The following is a 21,091-nucleotide window of genomic DNA, read 5'->3' on the forward strand; positions in this document are numbered from 1 at the left end:
TCCTTGAACTCTGTACTTTACATGGGCCCTGGGATGTGCCAGAGACTATCTCACAATCAGAGCCCTACAGGAACCAGGCTCTCCTCCCTGACCAGTGTTCCCTAGATACGAGTAACTCTGACCCAGATCACATGTAGCTAGTGAAAGGAATCAGGATGCAAGATGTGTCCTGAAGAAGGTGTGAGACCTAAGCAGAATTCCCAACATCCCTCTCTCAAGGAAAGCATATTCTGTTATTATTCTGTTCTGTGGGGGCTTGATGTCTATCTCCATATTGATCTGGAAATTCCTTCTTTTGTTTTACAATCCAGAGTATGTATGTGTATATATATATATATATATATATATATATATATATATATATATATATATATATATATTATATAAAGTCTGTATCCCTTTAAAAAGATAAGTAGGTGGATTCCAATAGGAAATATAGGGAAAACCTGGAAATTTTGGTGCATATGACTCACTTCTCCCATGGTCACTGCCCAGCTTGATGTGTGAAAGCCAAGTAGGAAATGGGATTAACCAGACTGTGATTTAAAAGATCTAGTCCTAACATGTAGAAGGGCAATCATTAGCAAAGATCATAGACTACCGACAGAGAAGAGGCCTTTTATAACTTGAACACTTTCTAAGGTACATATAGTCTTTCCCCCATAAAATTCTGTGTTTAATCAACTAAACAAGAAGATGCAGATTTATAATACATTACTAAACTGTTGGGAAAAGGAATGCCTTTAAAATAAATTTCTAATTAAAATACAAGTTTGGATTATTTTTAACAACTAATAAAGTCTTAACTATTTACAATAAAGAAAGTAAAGGAATGAAAACCTGCTAGCAAAAAAAAAAAATAAACTTCTTTTTGAGTCCTATTTTCTATTAATACTGTTCATACTCTTTGAAGTCATACTGTTTGATTGCTGCTGTTAAGGCAAGATAAACATAGACATTCCGGCCCAAGTAGTTTTTTCTGCTTAGGAAATAGTCTTTGGGGTATTTTATAACTAATATTTTTGTATTTTCCTTTAGAGTTTGTTTATGTTTTTGTGTGCATGCATGAAACTAATTACTTTTAAACTGGTTTCATCTTGAAGAGTATAATTCACTTTAAATCATTCCCACATTCTTAAAAAATGGGATAAATTTTAGGAGAAGAAAATCAACAATTTATATTGTGTAGAATCACTTTCCACATCCTGAAAATGGACTTGGCATTCATTAGAAGCAAGAGTCAAGCAATCCTGTGTTCCCAGTGCTAGTTTATGTGAATAGCCCACGTTGATATTTTGATGGTCTTCTGCCATCTGGTGGATGTTAATGGAAGTGTCAGAAGATAGCATACATGATGCTCATTGTCTAAATCTAAATTAGAAGACATTTTCTTAGTCTCAGTTCATATTTTCGACAACAAAAGAATTGTCCTCTTATTCCCAAAGGAACATCTCTCTCTAAGCTCTTCTGAAACAACCTCAACAAAATAGTCTAAAGGTATCCAGTGAAAAATCAATTTTCTAACTCATAGTTACCCCTCTGTTTAAATTATATATTCATGTTTTTATGAATCATTCATATTCTATTGCAGCCATAGAGTACATAAGCTGTAATTGGGAATACTAAATACTACATATAAAATGTTACAATGTAAATAGCCAATTGTTAGTTGTGGGTGCCCTCCTGTGTTCATGCGGCAAACTGCAGACTAAAAAAATACCACATTCAGATGCAGTTGCGGGCATCTTTTCATTGAAACCCTGTAGCTTTGGTATGCGTGATGATTGGTTGGCCTAAGTCAACCGAATGCTCCCATCTTGTGGCTTAATAACTTCAGGTATCATCTGATGACAAAGACTGGTTGTGAGCTTGTTAACTAATCTTTGTCCTAAGAGAGCTTTCTTCTCTGTTTTGCAAATCTGTCTAACCCGTGAAGGGATTGCATTTATTACTTTGCTTCATTAGCAAAGTATGATGAAATTTTGTAATTCTTCTCCATGTTATTCCAGTCGCATTATAAATGCATTTTAGAAAGACGAGTCTTCTAATTCCTGGGAATTATTTGCTTAACCTTAAGCTAAGTTCATCAGAAAAGAAGCAGTATGAACATGTGCAAATAAAACAATAATCATGGTAAAACGAAACAGACAGTTGAGATGACAGAGAATCGCTTTTGCAGAGATAACAGTGTGTATCTTAGAGGAGGTATTATTTGGTCAAGACCTTTCCTAAATGGAAAGGTAGAGTCAAACAGAGAGAGATAGCAGGGAAGGAAAGAGCATTTTTGCTCTGGTTCAGTTATTTTGAACCCATGCGGGAGTTCAATCCCTAGAGTCTTACTAAAAGGGTGAGTGACTATGGTATTTGAAAGTAGGGCCTTTGGGAAGTGATTGTATTAGGCCTTAGAGACCCATGATTGAATCCTGGTGCTTTATAAGAACAGTGAGGGGAACAACACAGACACAAAGATACACATGTATTCCTGCATGACGTGATATGGCCAAGGGGACCCTCAACAGACCCTGTGTCTTTCTCTTTGGACTTTCAGCCTCCAGAACCGGGAGCTAAAGCTTCCTCTCTTTATAAAACAGCCTTCCTCAGATATTTTTTTGCAATAATGAAAAACTTACTGATACAATTTTAAGCATAAGCAAAAGTTCCATGATGCCAAAGCATTACCTTATGCCTTATATTGAAGTAATATACAACAAAAACCTTCACAGGATGTGTTTTACTTATTAAAGTCCTAGAAGTCAACTGTTATATCAATAACTATTACTTATTTTTTTCCTCTGAAGTTTGTAGTTCAGAACCAGAAAATGTGCAGGCTGACCCAGAAAATTTTACCAGCCTTCTTGTCACATGGGAAAGACCTCGAGTTGTTTATGATACCATGATTGAGAAGTTTGCAGTCCTGTACCAGCAGTTAGAAGGAGAAGACCAAACCAAGCATGAATTTTTGACAGATGGCTATCAAGATTTGGTAACTATAAGATTGATTGTTTTCATGTGTGATATTATAGATTGATTTCCAAGGTAAGCACTTACAGATGCTTGTGTGCTGTTACCCTTGATTGCTTTTGACTTTGTGTGAAGGTCTCCCAGGGAAACAGAAGTACACTAAATTATCTCAAAATGACAGTGAATTACAGGAAGACCATGACTTTGCACACAACCTTATGAGTGCAGCTACATTCGTGCAGAAGTCTTACTGACTGAAGTCCATTTAGTGTATCCTCCGTCTACAAGTAAAAGGACTTAGAGAACTGCTAAATACCCACCCTGAGACTTTACAGTTGTGGGTAGAATTGGGATCAGAATCTCAGTGCCCCAAATGTCATGAATAATTTCCTCCATCACACTGTCCCAGCACAGGAAAATTAGAGCAGGGACTCAAAAGTCCTTTTTTTACGTCACATTTCTAGGTAACATGTGAAGTGCTGATTGAGCCAGAACTTAGGGAGCTATCAAAATATGTAATTCTGCCAGAAGATCCACCCTGCTACCTCCACCATGCACATAATTTAAAAAAAAAAAGAAGAAGAAAAAATACAAATTCCTTACGTGCCTGAGCATCTCTGCATTAAGTTTTGCTTTCCTAGGGAAGAGTTGGCCACAGATTGGGACAGATTCACAAACTCTCCTCTGTATGTGATCAGGAAGCTGCCACTGCAGGACAAAGGACACTGGACTCCACATGCAGGCAACTGGAGCACTGCAAATTGTGGTAGTCTGAATTTATACACAGTTGTTACTATTATCTTGTTTAATAGCATATGGACAAAGTAGAGAGAATTTAACAATTTAGTTCAGTTGTCAGGAATCCAGAGATACTCAGACATGGAAAATTGTGGAATTTATGAGTAAATATTTTTATTTCATGATTATATGAATAAGGTAAAGTTATTTTATTGCTTGTGTGTTTATATATGCACATATAATATATATATTCATTCAGGATAAAGAGAATTATTTTTCATTGTATTTTTCACATTTTCCTTATTTGCAAATATTACATGTTTCTCCAAAATATTAATTTTTAGTTTATGGTTCTCATTTATGAATTTGATTTCATTTTATGAAGCTTTCTAATCTAAATCTTAAAATTTAAAAACCTAAATACCTGGCTTCCCAATATCTTCGTAATTCACACATATCACAAGGTCAACTTAATAGCATCACGTAAGTATTTCCTTCAAGTTGATAAAATATATTTTCCATTGAAAAATAAGAAAAAGTTTTCTGGGACAACTATCTAGTTTATAAGCCATCTAAGAATAGCACACTTGAATACTTACTAACATTTTTCTTTTAGGGTGCTATTATCAATAATTTACTACCCAACATGAGTTATGTCCTTCAAATAGTAGCCATATGCACTAATGGCTTATATGGAAAATACAGCGACCAACTGATAGTCGACATGCCCGACAATGATGCTGGTAAGTGCTTCCCTGATACACCTTTATATTTTCTAAATAAAAAGGGGGCTGTTTTAATTACTGATACATTGGAGCTTTCTTCCAACTTTATATTCTTTTGGATCACCAGGTAATTTTCTGAGACATGAAACTGTTTATCATTCAGCAACTCTTGTGCAAGACACTCAGTAAATAGATTCTTAATATTGAACTTTTCCATTTATAAAATAAAAACAATAAGCCTACTTATAATGTTTGTCATTATCATCAAATTCAAATTGCTATGTGAATATTGAGACTTTTATTTTGGATAATTAGGAACTGGTTTCATTAGTGTTCATTTCCTTTTTCAGCTCCCAAAGTACTTTGTAGTAAGTATGTGCATGATCCTAAGATCATGTAAGGCATTTGAAACTTCTGAATACAGCACCTCAATGGTTTATCTTAGATGTTTTTATCTATGTTTTATAATTTGGTCTAGGGGTGCTTTTCTCTTAGTTGATTTGCTCCTACTATTTCCCCAAAACAAAACAAATTGTTTCTGATTGTGTTTTATTTGCATGAATCTTTTCTAAGTATTATGGGAAAATCTTTTGATCTCAAAGCATATGCAATAACTGAACAAGCACTGGGTATCATAATTTGACTGCTTAAAAATTTACATAATTAGTTTTCCTTTTTTCAGTGTAAGTAGTTTTCACGTAGTAGAATTGAAGTGTGTATATATGTATATACATATGTATACATTCATATATATGCATACATAAGTGTAAATATCTCTGGTCATCTCTATCATAAAGCTATTCATTAAAATGTTTACAGGTTATTATGTAAATGAATAGTTACAAATTATACTAATGGTAGCATATTTCAGTTTTATGTACAGAAGGAAAACTGATGTGCACTGCTTTAACTTTGCTGCCTAAATGCTGTAGCAGGGACTATAATCCAACAAGAGCTTAAATAAAGGACATGATCAGAGGTCACCTTGTCAGAGTTGTTCTAACTCGTTGGCTTTTTAAGTTGGAAAATATATCCAAGGGTATTAAATGTTATAATTGGTATTTTTCTAAACCACAGACTACAAAACTAGCCAACATATCTCTTGTTGATATCGATAGCTAATGATTATTACTACAATCATGATGGCAATATAATATTTATTATGGCCTGCTCATGGCCTGCACATAACCATCTTTCCTATTGCCTTTATTTTGCATTGATTTTCAAAATCAGGTTAGTTTTAAATGGAAGGTTAGCTCTAAATCTTATAAAAGGTGAGTTTCAATACTTTACCACATTGCCACCACAATGAATGGCAACAATACCAAAGTCCCCAGGTTGATCCACCCAGAAAACAATGTCATTAACATCACAACATTGATTATGTTAGCCAATACTACACGTGAATAGATCAAACTATAGCATGTAAAAATCTTTTCTACACTTCTTTGCACATTTTATTATGAGTTCTATTGAAGGGATTCACCTCATTTTACTATCTTAGATTCATTATGCTGCTCTAGTTTCTGTACATAAAACAATTGCCCCCAGGATTTATAAAAATTAATTGCTTTAGACTGTTTGTACTTATTTACTCTAGACACTATGCTAGAATTCTCAACTGTGTGAATTTTTTTATTCTTTTTTTTATTTTTGAAAAACTTATTGCATATGAAAAAATAGATCAAATGTATATTTTCTACAGAAGTAATTTCTGAGTGATTTTTTTTACTAAGTCTATTCACTTTGTACAAATAAAAAATGTTATAACTTAATTTCTATTTATTCAAAGGATTGAGACACTAATGAACATTGGTATAATGAAATGCTAGCTTGGACCACCATTTGATCTCCATGGATGCCTGATTTCACTTAAAGCGCTTTTTACAGTAATTTTGTTTTAGTAAATGACATTATTTGATGTGATGTTTTGAAATGAAATGCGTCTTAAAAGCCCAGGCTTACAAACCTGCATAGACTATTTGCTAACGACTCCTACAAAAAAAAAAAAAATTCTTCATTGTTTATTCCATTTTACCCAAAGTCTGGGATTTCTCTGTTCTTAATAAAGACTATATTAGTTCTCTTAGAATTTATTCCTTCAGATTTTTAAGCCTGCAATAGCATCTCAATCCAGATATTTACAAATCACTATGAAACTAGATTACCTTAAATTCTGTTTCTTCAGTTGGCATCACAATAAACAGTAGAAGTCTCGACAGCAAGCTTGGTGCAGTGGTGCACGCCTATAATCCCAGAGGCTCAGGAGTTTGAGGCAGGAGGATTGAGCGTTCAAAGCCAGCCTCAGCAAAAGCAAGGCGCTAAGCAACTCAGTGAGACCCAGTATCTAAATAAAAATACAAAATAAGGCTGAGGATATGGCTCAGTGGTCAAGTGCATTTGAGTTCAATACCTGGTATCTCTCCTCCCAACCTCCCATAAAAAGTCTTGACAGCACTACTACCTTCTGTTTGGGTAAAATAGATGTGGTGTCTACAAGATTAGTCAATTTTATAAAATATGTGGCTAATATAGAAACTTGTGAGTGCTGGTTATTTTATAGTTTTTATTAATACTGTTGCATTCTGTTAATCATTATGTTCCATTACATTGGTAATATTATATCTTATTGAATTATTCTGTTATTTTTGTTTGCTTTCTAAATCTGTAGTGCTCATTACTTTTGTTAAAAAGTAGTAGTGGAAATAATAAGTCCTCATTCTTTCATTGATTTCAGACATTTTAATCAGTAACTTTGAAGGAATACTCAGTTTTCAAAATTGTGCGTTTAACTCACTAATATCATTAAATCATACACTTAAATTGTTGATTTAATTACTTTGTTGTTTGTACATGTTACATTTGTTACTGTGTACAACAGTATCACCATAAAAACATCCAGTAAGTATTATTTCAAATTACTATTCTAAAATAAATGTATAAATTCATGTTCAGAAACTAAATTTTTCAACAATCCCTTTTTAATATTAAGAAGATATGTACATTCTTTTGAAATACTTTTTAGAAAATTACACTTATGAATGAGTAATTCACAAAATAGATTTATCACTTTGTAACTAAGATAATCGTGTTCCTTTCTCTTCTATCATGTAGAATGTAGATTATTTACTTATACAGGACATTATTTAAATAGATGTTCTGGAGCCTTGATAACTATGTGAGTTCCATTTAAATGCATGATGAAATTAAAACCAACGTTTTCCCCATTACTGTGTGTTTTTCAGTTGTATACACTTGTCTTGTTAAATCACTCTACATCTGTCCTTACTCTACCTGCACCATCATATGCTACTGATGTTATTATATAATGATATTTAAAATCACAGTTTGAAGCAATTGCAGTCTGAATTGCTTTTACTTTTTTCCCTGTGAACCTTGGCTTACCAACAAATAATTAAATAAGCTTTGCTTGTCAACATATGTCAGTGGTGCTTTTTTGTGTCATGTCATATCAATGTTTCCTAGTGAACTACTTTTAAAAGAAAGTAACATTATATGTGCCCTAAACAAACTCTGAATATTTCAACAGCTTTTGGTCAGTTATTGCCCAAATATGAATTTTAAGTGTTTACTGAAAACAATAACAAAAAGAAACAGACATGGATGGTCTTCACTCTCAGACTTTTTTTTTTTTTTTTTGCCTTCAGGGAGTCTATTTTGCTAAAGTGAAAATATTCTATAAAACAGCATAATTTTTAAACTCTTTTTGATATTCTGAGGCAGAACCATGGTTACTGAAATATCAGTTATCATTTGTGAGAAAACTACGGGAAAGGAGAAGCCCAACATGAGACCTGCTACCAATTGTCAGGGCTGGTCTTGGATCTAGTGTCTTGAACTCTCAGATCCAGAACTATGATTTCACTACAGTCTTTCAAATTTATTTTATTTCAACATTGTTGAAACTCAACAAAAGACTTCTGAATCTGGAGTGGAAGTACTGAAGAGTTCCTGGGAGGCCTCACTATTGTAGAATGTTCAAATGATGTTCAGTCCAGTTTGAAGCCAGAATGAAGATCCTTCCAAGTTAGGTTATACTTATCACTACAAAGTCACCTGCCATTGGGGTGGGTGATCACTCATGAGAGTGTTGTGGAACCAAGAGGGTCTCAGAGGGTTGTTTACGCCTAAATATGCAGACCTGTGTTGGTCAGCTTTTCATTGCTGTGACCAAAATATCTGACAAGAATAACTTATAGGAGGGAAGGTTTCTTTTGGTTCACAGTTTCAGAGGTTCTAATTCACAGTCAGCTGGCTCCATTGCTTTGAGGCCTGAGGTGATGCACAACATCATGGCAGAAGGATGTGGTGGAGGAGAGCTGCTCAGCTCATGGCAGCAAGAAGGCAGAAGAGAAAGACTGGAAGAAGATAACCCTTCCAGGGCAGGCCTCCAGTGACCCACTTCCTACAAGTTATCAAGGGATTCATCCCCTGATAAAGTCAGCCCTCAAGATCTAATCATTGCCCAGATGCTCCACCTCTGTATACATGAGACTTTGCAAGACATTCCAGATCAAAACTATAACAAGCCCCAAAGCCTAAAAAGGTCCAAAATTTTTTTCTTAATCCTTAATTGAAATAATCAGCAAACTCAATGATAGCAGAAGTCATTGGGGGATATGAGTGGATTAAAATCCTGCATTTTAATTTGTAGGAAACAAAATCCATATACTAATGCTGTAATACAAGGATAAAAATGGACCAAATGCAACACATAGTGAGACTATTGAAAGAAAAGGAAATTAACCATCAGTGTGATAATTAAATATACCTCACTCTGATCCTGACAATGAAAGAAGAAAATTACCTTTGCCCATTGAAAATATGTAGTCAGGTGAAGTCAGACCATGTTTTTAAATTTTCAAATATTCTATGCATGCTGAAAGGAATGGAAAATTATTGAGATTATTTTCTCCAGCCTGTTAAACAGAGAAAAGACTATAATATATGTATCAGTAACAAGTATTTAATTCTGATTTTTCCTTACTAGCATTATAATATTTCAAAGGTACATGAAAAGAGTGTCTCAAGTTGAAGTAGTTTTGATAAAATTAGGCATGTCTTGTGTGCTGAATTCGGACATCTTTCCATGCATGAACTTCTTTAGTGGTAGCTTTTTAAAAATCATATCTAAGATTATTTCTGTCACAGTTTAGTTGCATCTAATTGTTAAATTCACATCTATTGATTTTCTTGCAGGTTACAAAGATACAGTACTTGAGACGATTGAAATCATTTCAGTTTGGGAGCACTGAGAATATAGATCATGAACCAATTAGATAAATTAAATAGAAGGGAGACCAACAGAGTAGAGGAAGGAGAATGGAGGAGGAGGAAAGGGGGAAAGGAGGCACTAGGGACTGAAATAGAGCAAATTAAATCCAGAGCATGTATGATTATGTCAAAATGAACCCAACTAATTAGGTGTAACTCTAATTCACAAATAAAACCATAAAAAAAGAATGAAGAGTATAAAAAATATAGGGTGAGAAAAGGATTTTGTAGGGGCAAGTTTCCAAACTCTTTCTTGGTCAGTTTAACAAGCAAAAAATGAGAATTATAATTGAATACACAATGATTGTCTCTAGCTAATATTTTTACTTTTATAGCACAGAAAGTTATTCATGGTAAGTAACATTAAAATAACTAAATTGTCAAGAACACTTACTGTACCTAAATCTAGGGCTTACAGTGCCAATTTTACTTGAATTCTTTCCTAAATATAATTCATGCATAGAACCATATTTTACCTTTATTTTAATTACTATCTAGAAATTTTCTGATAAAAAGAAACTCAAGAAACGTCCATATTAGAAAACAAGTCTGGGTATGAGAGATATTTAATGTTAGTTCAATTTTGCTTTGCAGTTTCTGCAGAATATGCATTTCTTTTGAGGACAGGTAAAGACATAAATCAGAACATAAGTAGTATTGAGAGAATGCAGAGCAAAGAGCATCATTATGATAATCCTCAATCACTCATAGTTACTCTGGCTACTATCTTCCTAATAACCCAGGCAGCTCAGATGAAAACTTTAGAAATTTTCTCTGAATCCTGGTAATTTGGCCATGTGGCTAGACTCCTTATTGGAGGGAGAGAACTAGCTCTTAGTTGTTCCTAACATTTGCTGTCAGGTCTTCTTTTAGCTGAGAAATCCATGTGTTAGGAATATGTTGATTCTAGTTGGTTGGGAAAAACAGACTTTGAGTGGAACCAGTTATTGATATCTTTGCATATATAGTACTGAGTTTTCTGGAGAGAAGGTACTAGAAGCATTATGCTCAGTGCTTCCTGCTGCCAGCCTAGGCTAGAACCTGCTGGAAAACACTGTCCATTTTACCTGGTACAACACACTGTGTACAAAAAAGCATTAGTACAAATTGAGGAGTGAAAAAGAACTATTTGACCATCAGTCAGAAGAACTTAAAAGGAAGAAGAAGCCAAATAAGAAAACAAATCCTGCCAACTCTCCAGAAAATCCCTGGCATTTTCCCAACTGCTTCTGTCAGCCCCGGTAAAGACAAAAGTAGCTGCACTGATGAAAAGTTCTTTGAATTTCTTTGCACTTACATATATCAATCTCATTGTCCTCTCTTTCCTTCTGTATTTCCCTAAGTCTTGGGGAATAGTGCAAGGGAAAGATCAAAGTTTTGAATCTAGTTACACATACGTTCATGTAGGATTATATTATGTAGTGTTCAGTAATGTTGAAAACTGAAATTTGAAATTTGTATCCATTTTGAAAGGTTCTGTACTTTCAAAGCTAACATCAGTTTTTCTTGTTTATTCCACCCTTTTCATCCACAAAAGGCTAAAAGAGTTTAATAAAAAATGAATAACTTTGTTTTTAATTTTGTAGAATTTGACCTTTTTCCTGAATTAATTGGAACTAAAGAAATAATCAAGGTATTGTAGCTTTCTATTTTATGTTCAAATTTTTTAAATTAAAGTTGATTTTAAATTGTTATTTAGATATAGAGGTATTAATAAAATTTAATGTTACATTGTCCATTGTTTATTGAATTTGTGGCTAAGCTTTATAATCATGTAATTGGTATACATGATTTTCTATGAAAAAAATAGATACTTTGATTAATTTAATGCCAAAAAAGAGGTATGAAATTTTTGATAATAATGAAATAAAACAGTGAACTTTAAAAACAATTAGAACTATGAGATATAGCTATAAATTGGAAAATTTTAGTTCTCAAATTTGTCTCAAGTGCTAAAATAATATTTTATTAGTCCTTAATATTGATAATTTATTTTTAAATAACTTGATCAATGATTGATAAAATCATAATAAATATGAACCAAAATATAAATTGTATGTATATTTTGCCTGTTTAATTATTATTTGTATTCAAATTGTTCAATGTTTGTTTCTAGCACAATGTCCTCCAAGTAAATATAGTTATTTGAGAATATCTGCAAATTTTAACATTATCATAATTTAAAATGACAGAACATGATTGTTCAATAGATCTTATATTTCATCCTAAACCCAAATTTGCTGTTCATAACTAAAACTATATGTTTAATCCAGATGCTACTGTTGATAACATTATGAATGTGTGCAAATGTACATATTGTTTACAACATGATAAAGTGTAACAGCTAATGCTATTATATAGCAATAATTTTCAATTAGCTTGTGTTTTCACAAGTGTAATTACTTCAATAATTTATGTATCTTATGGACATTCTCTCATACAAGAGATTGTTTTACCAAACAACCAGTCCACCTTCCAATAAGTTTTTCCAAAACTCAGCTAAGGCATCTCATGTGTGTGGTATAAGCCTGTGCTAAGGTATGTGGATATGTATGTGCCTAGAATGATCCACAGAATCAAACCAAACAAGGAAAAAGTAAATTATTTTCTTATTGTGTTGTCAATTTAAATTGTTCCAATGCACTGAAGCAAACCCTTGTTCCAGTGATTGGTGCCATTTAGTAAATGATATTCTGTTTATAGAATTCCATGTCAGATGAAATGTACCACACTTCATGAACTTTTTAGACAGAATTAAGGGAATGGTCAATTATTTTTCTTTCTAACTCCCATTACCACAATTCCATATTTATTTTTCAATTGATATTACTACTATAGCTGCCTTTAGCATAACCTTACAAACATTTCTTCAAATTTTCCAATGTTAATTACTAGTAATTTTCTACATAAAACTATTTTCATTTCTAGTATAACATTTAGCTTTAAGAACAGGCTATAAATGTGACTTGGTTTACCTTTATTTTTGTTATAATACTTGATAGAAGTAGTAGTGGCCATATATATCACAGTGCTTCAGGTCTCACCAGCTGACACCTGAATTTTGCATACATCAGCAGATCTTCCTGTTAGAAAGGAAAGTGAAGGTGTTTTCATATGGCTTTCTGCATACTTGCTTGTTATAATTAAAAAAAAGATTCTTTTCTTTTAATATTTTTTAATTGTAGATGGACACAGTACCCCTTTATTTTTATTTATTTTTACGTGGTGCTGAGAATCAAACCCAGTGCCTCACATGTGCTAGGCAAGTGCTCTCTCTACCACTGAGCTACAACCCCAGCCCCAAAGAAGGAGGAAAGGAAATAATTCCAGGTCCCAATAAGAAACACATGCCACACACAAATGGGCACTGAGGTTAGTTTAAAGTAAAAGCCTGTTCACAGACGTGAAGGAAATGTCAATGCAAGCCAACAAGGCATGATCTATCCATATGAGACTACTAATATCAGGGACTTGTGACTGTACTAGGCCTGAAAAGGTGTGGAGAGAGTAGCCCTGCAGATGCTGGGACCTCTATAGTGGGACAGAGCTATCTGTGACAAGGCAGGAAAAGCCTCCTGGGAGATAGCCTCACTCTCCTTCCAGCTACCTCCTGGCAGAGTGGAATGGAGACATAGAGAATATGCAGCCTGCTGCAGAAGAAGACATCTCTAAGAGGGCAGAATAGAATCAAAAATCATCTTTTCTTGTGGGAGAAGGGCTATGACCTAGAAGAGAAAAGAAGTTATTTATGATATCTATGACGTTTACGAGGCTCTACCAAGGGTGGTGCTGCCCAGAGAAACAACTCTCATTCTTTGAAAGACCAAGCCAAATGCATTGGCACTGCTGAGGAGAGGGAGCCAGCTCACACTCCATAGATGAGGATCTAGCATGAGGGGTACAGGAGCAGTCATTAATAAACTTAGGAAATTAGTATGTTTCATGCTCTTGAAATAAGCTGTTGTAATAAAGGGTTAGATTGGAGCAGATCCATGTCATTATGTGTTTTCCTGGAGCATAATTCTGAGGTGGGATGAAAACATTGCTAAACCCATCTACTATTCATTTCCATTGCTTCAGCCAGGAATGATTGACAAAGATTGGCAAATACAAGGAATGTATTTGCCAATGTACTTGTTTTTAGGCCCTAAATATGGGAATGAATAGTTTTAGGGAAATTCCTTAGATCCTCTACAAATAGAAATTTATGACTATAAAGACAATGGTACCTCCAGCATGATCAAGACTTTACACTAAAATTTATTTTAAAAATCATGAATGATTGCAGGTGTGATGATACAGATCAAAACCACAACAGAAGAGAGATTTATAACTCCATAAGATCTTATAGTAAAGACTATCAATTGTAATAGTTGTGGTCATGTATATATAAAATAATCATAAAGCATGAATGATATATGTTTTTGAAATGCTAACACAAGGTACTATAATAAACTCAGAGATTAGCAAGACTTGGTAAATAGTCCCTCACCTTCATCCAATTGCAAGAAGTCTATCTGACCACACCTTATAAAGTTTAAAATCTGCTAGAAAGGATATCAATCATAGGATATGTGTGGGTTTGAATATAGTCTCCCCCCACCCCAAAAACATGTAACAGATGAAGGAGATGAATAGCTTTGCTTTAGTAAAAATTCTATGGAAATCTACAAAGCTTTGGTAGGATATGGGGTCCACAGAGATTACTGGATCATATAGTTAAAACAGATGGCATGATTTTTGGAGAAATTTAGTTGAGAAAGGAAAGGGAAAGGGAAAACAATAAGCAGAATTCAAGGGTTTCCTTTATATTCCTTTCAAATGGGAGAGAACTGAATTCATTTAAACTGATAAGAATGATTATTTTGATAATTTGAGAAAACTCAAAATAGTGGGAAATACTCAAGTGTTTTCAATTTCTAAAGCAACTGGGATAAATTTTAAGATCAGGTGTAGGAATTATCCTTGGGAAGTATGGGAAGCAATATATCAGCTGCAACAAGTTGACAGGGACAGGAGAGAGTTGGTGGTTCCATATTTTTAGTGTTAGGAGGAGGTGTGGTGTCTGTTGCTTCTGTTTTTTTCTCTAAACAGATAGGCCATCTGCTGAGACTGAGGGAAGGGCTAGGAAAAAGAAAGTTCAAGTACAGTTTTGGTAGAGGTTAATATTGTGGAGTGACCTTAGAGAACTAGGTAAATACTCAGATTTGAAAATACAGTGAGGAAGAGTTTGGAAACTCCACACAGCTAAGCTTATCACAGGTCTTCAGCAAACTCTGGATCCAATTATAAAGCAAACATTTGTGAGATCTTCTAGGTAAGGAAAGAAGAGATAACTTTCACCATCAGATTTTTACCAAAAGCAAGTCAAGGCAAAATGTTCTTATTTTCTTTGGCATTAATTATTTAGGCTTGTAGATAAGAGGAATGTTTTATTCTGGAAATTGATGAAATTCCACAGGTTGTCCTTGTGAACAAGGTATTAAACAGCGTGCAAAATTCCATGAAGAAATATCAACCACTAGTAAGGAAATTTCAGTTCACATATGACATCTAGACCTCAGAAAATACTATAGGACCAACTTAATAATGAAGCAGTCATTAAGCCTGGAAGCCTATTTCATATAGAGCAGCCTTGCACACATGTCAGACACATAACCATAAGCACGCATGGTTTAACATTCAAGTTCTTTCTGCTTATACTGGTCAAGTTCTCATTGAATGGTATGTATTTATTTTGTTTTGTTTTTTTTTCTTCTTTTAATAAACATGGCCATAAAATCCTAATCAGTGATCTAATACGTAGCAATTTTAACAATTTTTTGAGTACAAAGATACTGACCAAATAGTATCCCACAAGAAGTTAAAAAAAATCCTCTCTGGCAATTTACTTTATAAAACTACAACAAGTCATAACATTCCCAATTTTATATATAAAACACACACACACACACACACACAGCATGAGTCTTGGTTGACTTCTAGCCAGAGCACTCCAGGGCCCTGTACACTTACACGGTGTACAGAGAAGTCTTGGCCTCCTGAAAAGTCACTGTCAATTTAAAGGAAACAGAAGATCAAGTAACTTGTACTAGAATTGTATTCTGACAAGTTGCCTTTAAAATATCTGCTTATGCCAGGCGCAGTTGTGCACGCCTATAATCCCAGTGGCTCTGGAGTCTGAGGCAGGAGGATTGCAAGTTAAAAGCCAGCCTCAGCAAAAGCAAAGCACTAAGCAACTCAGTGAGACTCTGTCTCTAAATAAAATAAAATTAGGGCTGGGGATGTGGCTCAGTGATTGAGTACCCTTGAGTTCAATCCCTGATACCCAGTAAAATAAAATGAAATATCTGTTTACTTCTGAAGTGTAAAATATTAAAAACAAAAGGAAAACAAAATCTCTTCTTTTTGTCCTAATTTTTTCCCCAAGGTGATTTAAAAATTGATTTATTGTGAATATATACAATTAAATACTTTCAGTGACTAATTATTTCAATCTTTGAAATAGTGTCATTGCCATTTCATATTACAAGAAAGTAATTGCTATTTTGCTTGCTGCCCAATTAACTGAACAACAACAACAAAAAAAACAAGAAACAAGAAAATAAATATCATATGAAATAAAACTTTCAGTATATAAATACAACTCCAAAGAGTCTTCCTTGTAAAGTTCTATTAATTAATAGCTCCCCATTCCGTGCCATTATCAGTTGTAAACAATGGGTTTTCATTACTTCCCATAGAAAATGGATAGGAAATGATGCAATACAGAAATATGGTGAATAGAATAGAAGTGTTTTATAAGAGTAAAAAGTTCCCAAAATCCCACAAGTGGTGGTTAGCAATAAAATATATTATTAATATTTCATTTCTTTCTTCTTTTGTGCCTTGAAATCTTGTTTTCTTTTTAAAGGAGGAAGAAGAGGGAAAGGCCACTGAAGAAGACACTGTGGTGAATCCTGGTAGAGACAGTGCCACAAACCAAATAAGGAAAAAGGAACCCCAAACTTCCACCACGACACACTATAATCACATAGGGACCAAGTACAATGAGGCCAAGACCAACCGAGCTCCAACAAGAGGAAGCGAATTTTCTAGAAAGGGTGATATTCCCAAGATGTCTTTATATTCCACTTCCCAACCAGTTGCTGAATTAGCCACAGAAAAAGATGTTTCCATGATTCCTCAAACTGTGACTGAACTGCCACTGCGTACTGTGGAAGGTACTTTGACCTCTTTCAATGATAGCTCTGAGACTGTCCTTAGATTTCCACAGATAAACTTGTCTGGGACTGCAGAATCTTTAAATGCAATTTCTATAACAGATTTTCAAGAGGTGTCTACTGATATCAGTGAAGAAGACAGTTTATTGACCAGTTTTAAGCTTGATACTGGAGCAGATGATTCTTCAGGCTCCAGTCCTGCAACCTCTGCTCTGCCCTTCGCCTCTGAGAGCATATCCCAGGGGGACATATTTTCTTCAGAAAGCCCAGAGGCAATCACATACGATGGCTTTAAGCCAGAAACTGTGAGAAATGTTTCAGAAGATCCAGCTTCATCAGGTTCAGAAGATTCACTAAAGGATCCTTCCATTGATGGAAGTGTGTGGTTTCCTAGCTCCACAGATGTGTCAGCACAGCCTGATGTTGGATCGGGTAGAGAGAGCTTCCTCCAGACTAATTACACTGAGATACATATTGATGAAACTAAAAAGACAACTGAGTCCTTTTCTCCAGGCCCTGTGGTGTCACAGGGTCCCTTGGTCACAGATATAGAAATGCCACATTATTCTACCTTTGCCTACCTTCCGACTGAGGTAACCCCTCATGCTTTCACACCATCCTCTGGACAACAACATTCGGTCTCCACCATCAATGTTGTACACTCGCAGACAACTCAGCCGGTATACAATGGTGAGACACCTCTTCAACCTTCCTACAGTAGTGAAGTCTTTCCTCTAGTCACCCCTTTGTTGCTTGACAATCAGATCCTCAACACTACCCCTGCTGCTTCAAGTAGTGATTCGGCCTTGCATGCTACGCCTGTATTCCCCAGTGTTGATGTGTCATTTGAATCCATCCTGTCTTCCTATGACGGTGCACCTTTGCTTCCATTTTCCTCTGCTTCCTTCAGTAGTGAATTGTTTCGCCATCTGCATACAGTCTCTCAGATCCTTCCACAAGTTACTTCAGCTGCTGAGAGTGATAAGGTGCCCTTGCATGCTTCTGTGCCAGTGGCTGGTGGTGATGTGTTGTTAGAACCCAGCCTTGCTCAATATTCTGATGTGCTGTCACATCAGACCACTACTCATGCTGCTTCGGAGACATCCGGTGTCCTTTATAAAACGCTTATGTTTTCTCAAGTCGAACCATCCAGCAGTGATGTCATGGTGCATGCACATTCTTCAGGGCCTGAACCTTCCTATGCCTTATCTAATAATGGGGGCTCCCAACACGTCTTCACTGTTTCTTACAGTTCTGCAATACCTGTGCATGATTCTGTTGACGTATCTTATCAGGGTTCCTTACTTAGGAGTCCTAGCCGTATATCAATGCCTAAGTCTTCATTAGTGACCCCAACTGTGTCATTACTGCAGTCCACTCATGTCCTCTCTGGTGATGGGGAATGGTCTGGAGCCTCTTCTGATAGTGAATTTCTTTTACCTGACACAGATGGGCTGACAGCCTTTAACATTTCTTCACCTGTTTCTGTAGCTCAATTTACATATACAACATCTGTGTTTGGTGATGATAATAAGCTGCTTTCTAAAAATGAAATAATGTATGGAAATGAGACTGAACTGCCAATTTCTTCTTTCAGTGAGATGGCTTACCATTCTGAAAGCACAGTCATGCCCAACATGTATGATAATGTCAATAAGTTGAATGTGCCTTTACAAGAAACCTCTCTTCCCATTTCTAGCACAAAAGGCATACTTCCAGAGTCTCTTGGTTATACTGCCACTAAGGTTTTTGATCATGAGATTAGTCAAGTTCCAGAAAATAACTTTCCAGTTCAACCTACACATACTGTATCTCCAGCATTTGGTGACACATCACTTAAACCTGTGTTTAGTGCAAACTCAGAGCCAGCATCCTCTGACCCTGCTTCTAGTGAAATGTTATCTCCTTCAACCCAGCTTTTATTCTCTGAGGCCTCATCTCCTTTTCATACTGAAGTATTGCTGCAACCTTCCTTTCAGGCTTCTGATGTTGACACCTTGCTTAAAACTGCTCTTCCAGCTGTGCCTAGTGATCCAATATTGGTTGAAACCTCCAAGGTTGATAAAGTTAGTTCTGCAATATTGCATCTCAAGGCAACAAATTCTGCTTCAAGTGAAAGCGTGCTGCACTCTACATCTGTACCAGGTTTTGATGTATCACCACCGCCTTCTAGTATGCACTCTGCTTCACTTCAAGGTTTAACTATTTCTTATACAAATGAGAAATATTTTGAACCATTTTTTCCTAAAAGCAAAAGTTCCCAGCAAGAGGTACCTTCTTTGCACAGTAATGATCAGTTATTCCAAACTGCTAATTTGGAGATTAACCAAGCCTTTCTTCCAAAAGGAAAGCATGCATTTGCAACCCCTGTTTTATCAATTGATGACCCACCACATACACTTATAAATAAGCTTATATTTTCTGATGAAGTCTTCACCTCCACCAAAAGTTCTATTACTGATGAGGTATTTGCTGGTACTCCAACACTTGTTTCTGATACACTTGTCTCTACTCATCATTCTGTTCCTTTAGGAAATGGGTACATTTCTGTTACAGCCATTTCTCCCAACAGAGATGGTTCTATGACCACAGCGAAGCTGCTGCTTCCTTCTAAAGCTCCTTCTAAGCTGACCCATAATGCCAGATCTGATGCTGATTTAGTGGGTGGTGGTGAAGATGGTGATGTTGATTATGATGATGATGATTATGATGACAGAGATAGTGATGGCTTGTCCCTGAATAAGTGTATGTCATGCTTGTCCTATAGAGAATCCCAGGAAAAGGTAATGAATGACTCAGACTCCCAGGATAACAGTCTTGTGGATCAAAATAATCCAATCTCACATTCATTCTCTGAGAATTCTGAAGAAGAAAATAAAGTCACAGGTGTAACCTCAGACAGTCAAACAGGTGTGGACAGAAGTCCTGATAAATCACCACCAACCCATGAGCTAATCCACAAGCACAATGATGGAAAAGAGGATGTGGACATTCAGACTGGTAGTGCCCTGCTTCCTCTCAGCCCAGAATCTAAAGGATGGGCCGTTTTGACAAGTGATGAAGAGAGCGGCTCAGGGCAAGGGGCCTCAGATAGCCTTAATGATAATGAGACATCCACAGATTTCAGTTTTCCAGATGTTAATGAAAGAGATGCTGATGGGGTCCTGGAAGCAGGCGACTCAGAAATAACCCCTGGATCCCCATGGTCCTCAACACCATCTGCTACTGGTGGACACTCAGAAGTGTTCAACAGTTCAGAGGCAGGTTAGTTATGACCAAGAGGACAGACAAAGGTGTGGTGATTTTATTGCTCTAAAAGTAAAGTAGAAAAAGCATGGGAAAATAGATATTTGGTAAAACAGCAGATCAAAACCTCAACAAGTCAATTTATAGGTTTTAAAGTATGGTTTTATTCATTATTTCAAATGAATATTCAACATATTTTGATCCTTACTTTTCTCCAAAATACATAAAGCAGTTTTTCTGTATTGTCAATATTTAAGAAGAATGCTACAGATGCCTATTATGTATGGGAGGAATTATGTGTGGATAATACATTTTTAATATATTACTTTCAGAACAAGATCAAAATGTGCTATTTTGAGATATTTTAATTTTTATATTTGTGTTCTAAAATAATTTGTACACTAGGTCTACTGAATTATACTATTTAGTAATAGCATGATATAAACACCTTCCAGTGATGTGCCCCATGTAAAGCAATTAGAGAAATTGCACATCAGTATCAACTTGGGGACCTTTAAGAAGAAATGCTCTTAAGTTTTGAAAGCTAACAGTGAAGATAAAAAATAATAATAATAATTCCTTTCAACTTGCCTTTGACTCCCTTAATGTTGCCTAAATGCCTAAAGAGGGCAGTGTAAACCAACAAAATGCATTTTACTTTGGGCTTGCTGTTATATAACTTTCAAAGTTAAATAATAGATATTAATATGCGTAGTATGTATAGGTATTGTATGACAAGATATAAAACACTAGAACATTTTCTGGAGAGATGCATTTCATTTGTTAATGTATTTTATGCAAATTGGTTTATTGGCCAGATGTTCCTTAGAGCAGATGACTTGCTGCATATATAATACAGATGTCTGCTTTAAATGCCAATGGGAAGGAAAGCAAGGTTCAGTT

At 35.3% G+C, this 21,091-nt stretch overlaps 1 protein-coding gene across 1 annotated transcript in view; it reads left to right on the forward strand.

Annotated features, from left to right (window-relative positions):
* Ptprz1 (protein tyrosine phosphatase receptor type Z1) overlaps positions 1-21,091 on the forward strand; it is a 170,562-nt gene that overhangs the window by 109,480 nt on the left and 39,991 nt on the right. The window contains exons 10-13 of the mRNA XM_077796426.1: positions 2,799-2,983; positions 4,316-4,442; positions 11,306-11,352; positions 16,633-20,206. Coding sequence (XP_077652552.1) covers positions 2,799-2,983; positions 4,316-4,442; positions 11,306-11,352; positions 16,633-20,206 — 3,933 coding nt within the window. The remainder of the gene's footprint in view (positions 1-2,798; positions 2,984-4,315; positions 4,443-11,305; positions 11,353-16,632; positions 20,207-21,091) is intronic.

Source organism: Urocitellus parryii, chromosome 3 (assembly GCF_045843805.1).
Source record: "Urocitellus parryii isolate mUroPar1 chromosome 3, mUroPar1.hap1, whole genome shotgun sequence".
NCBI classification, from domain to species: domain Eukaryota; kingdom Metazoa; phylum Chordata; class Mammalia; order Rodentia; family Sciuridae; genus Urocitellus; species Urocitellus parryii.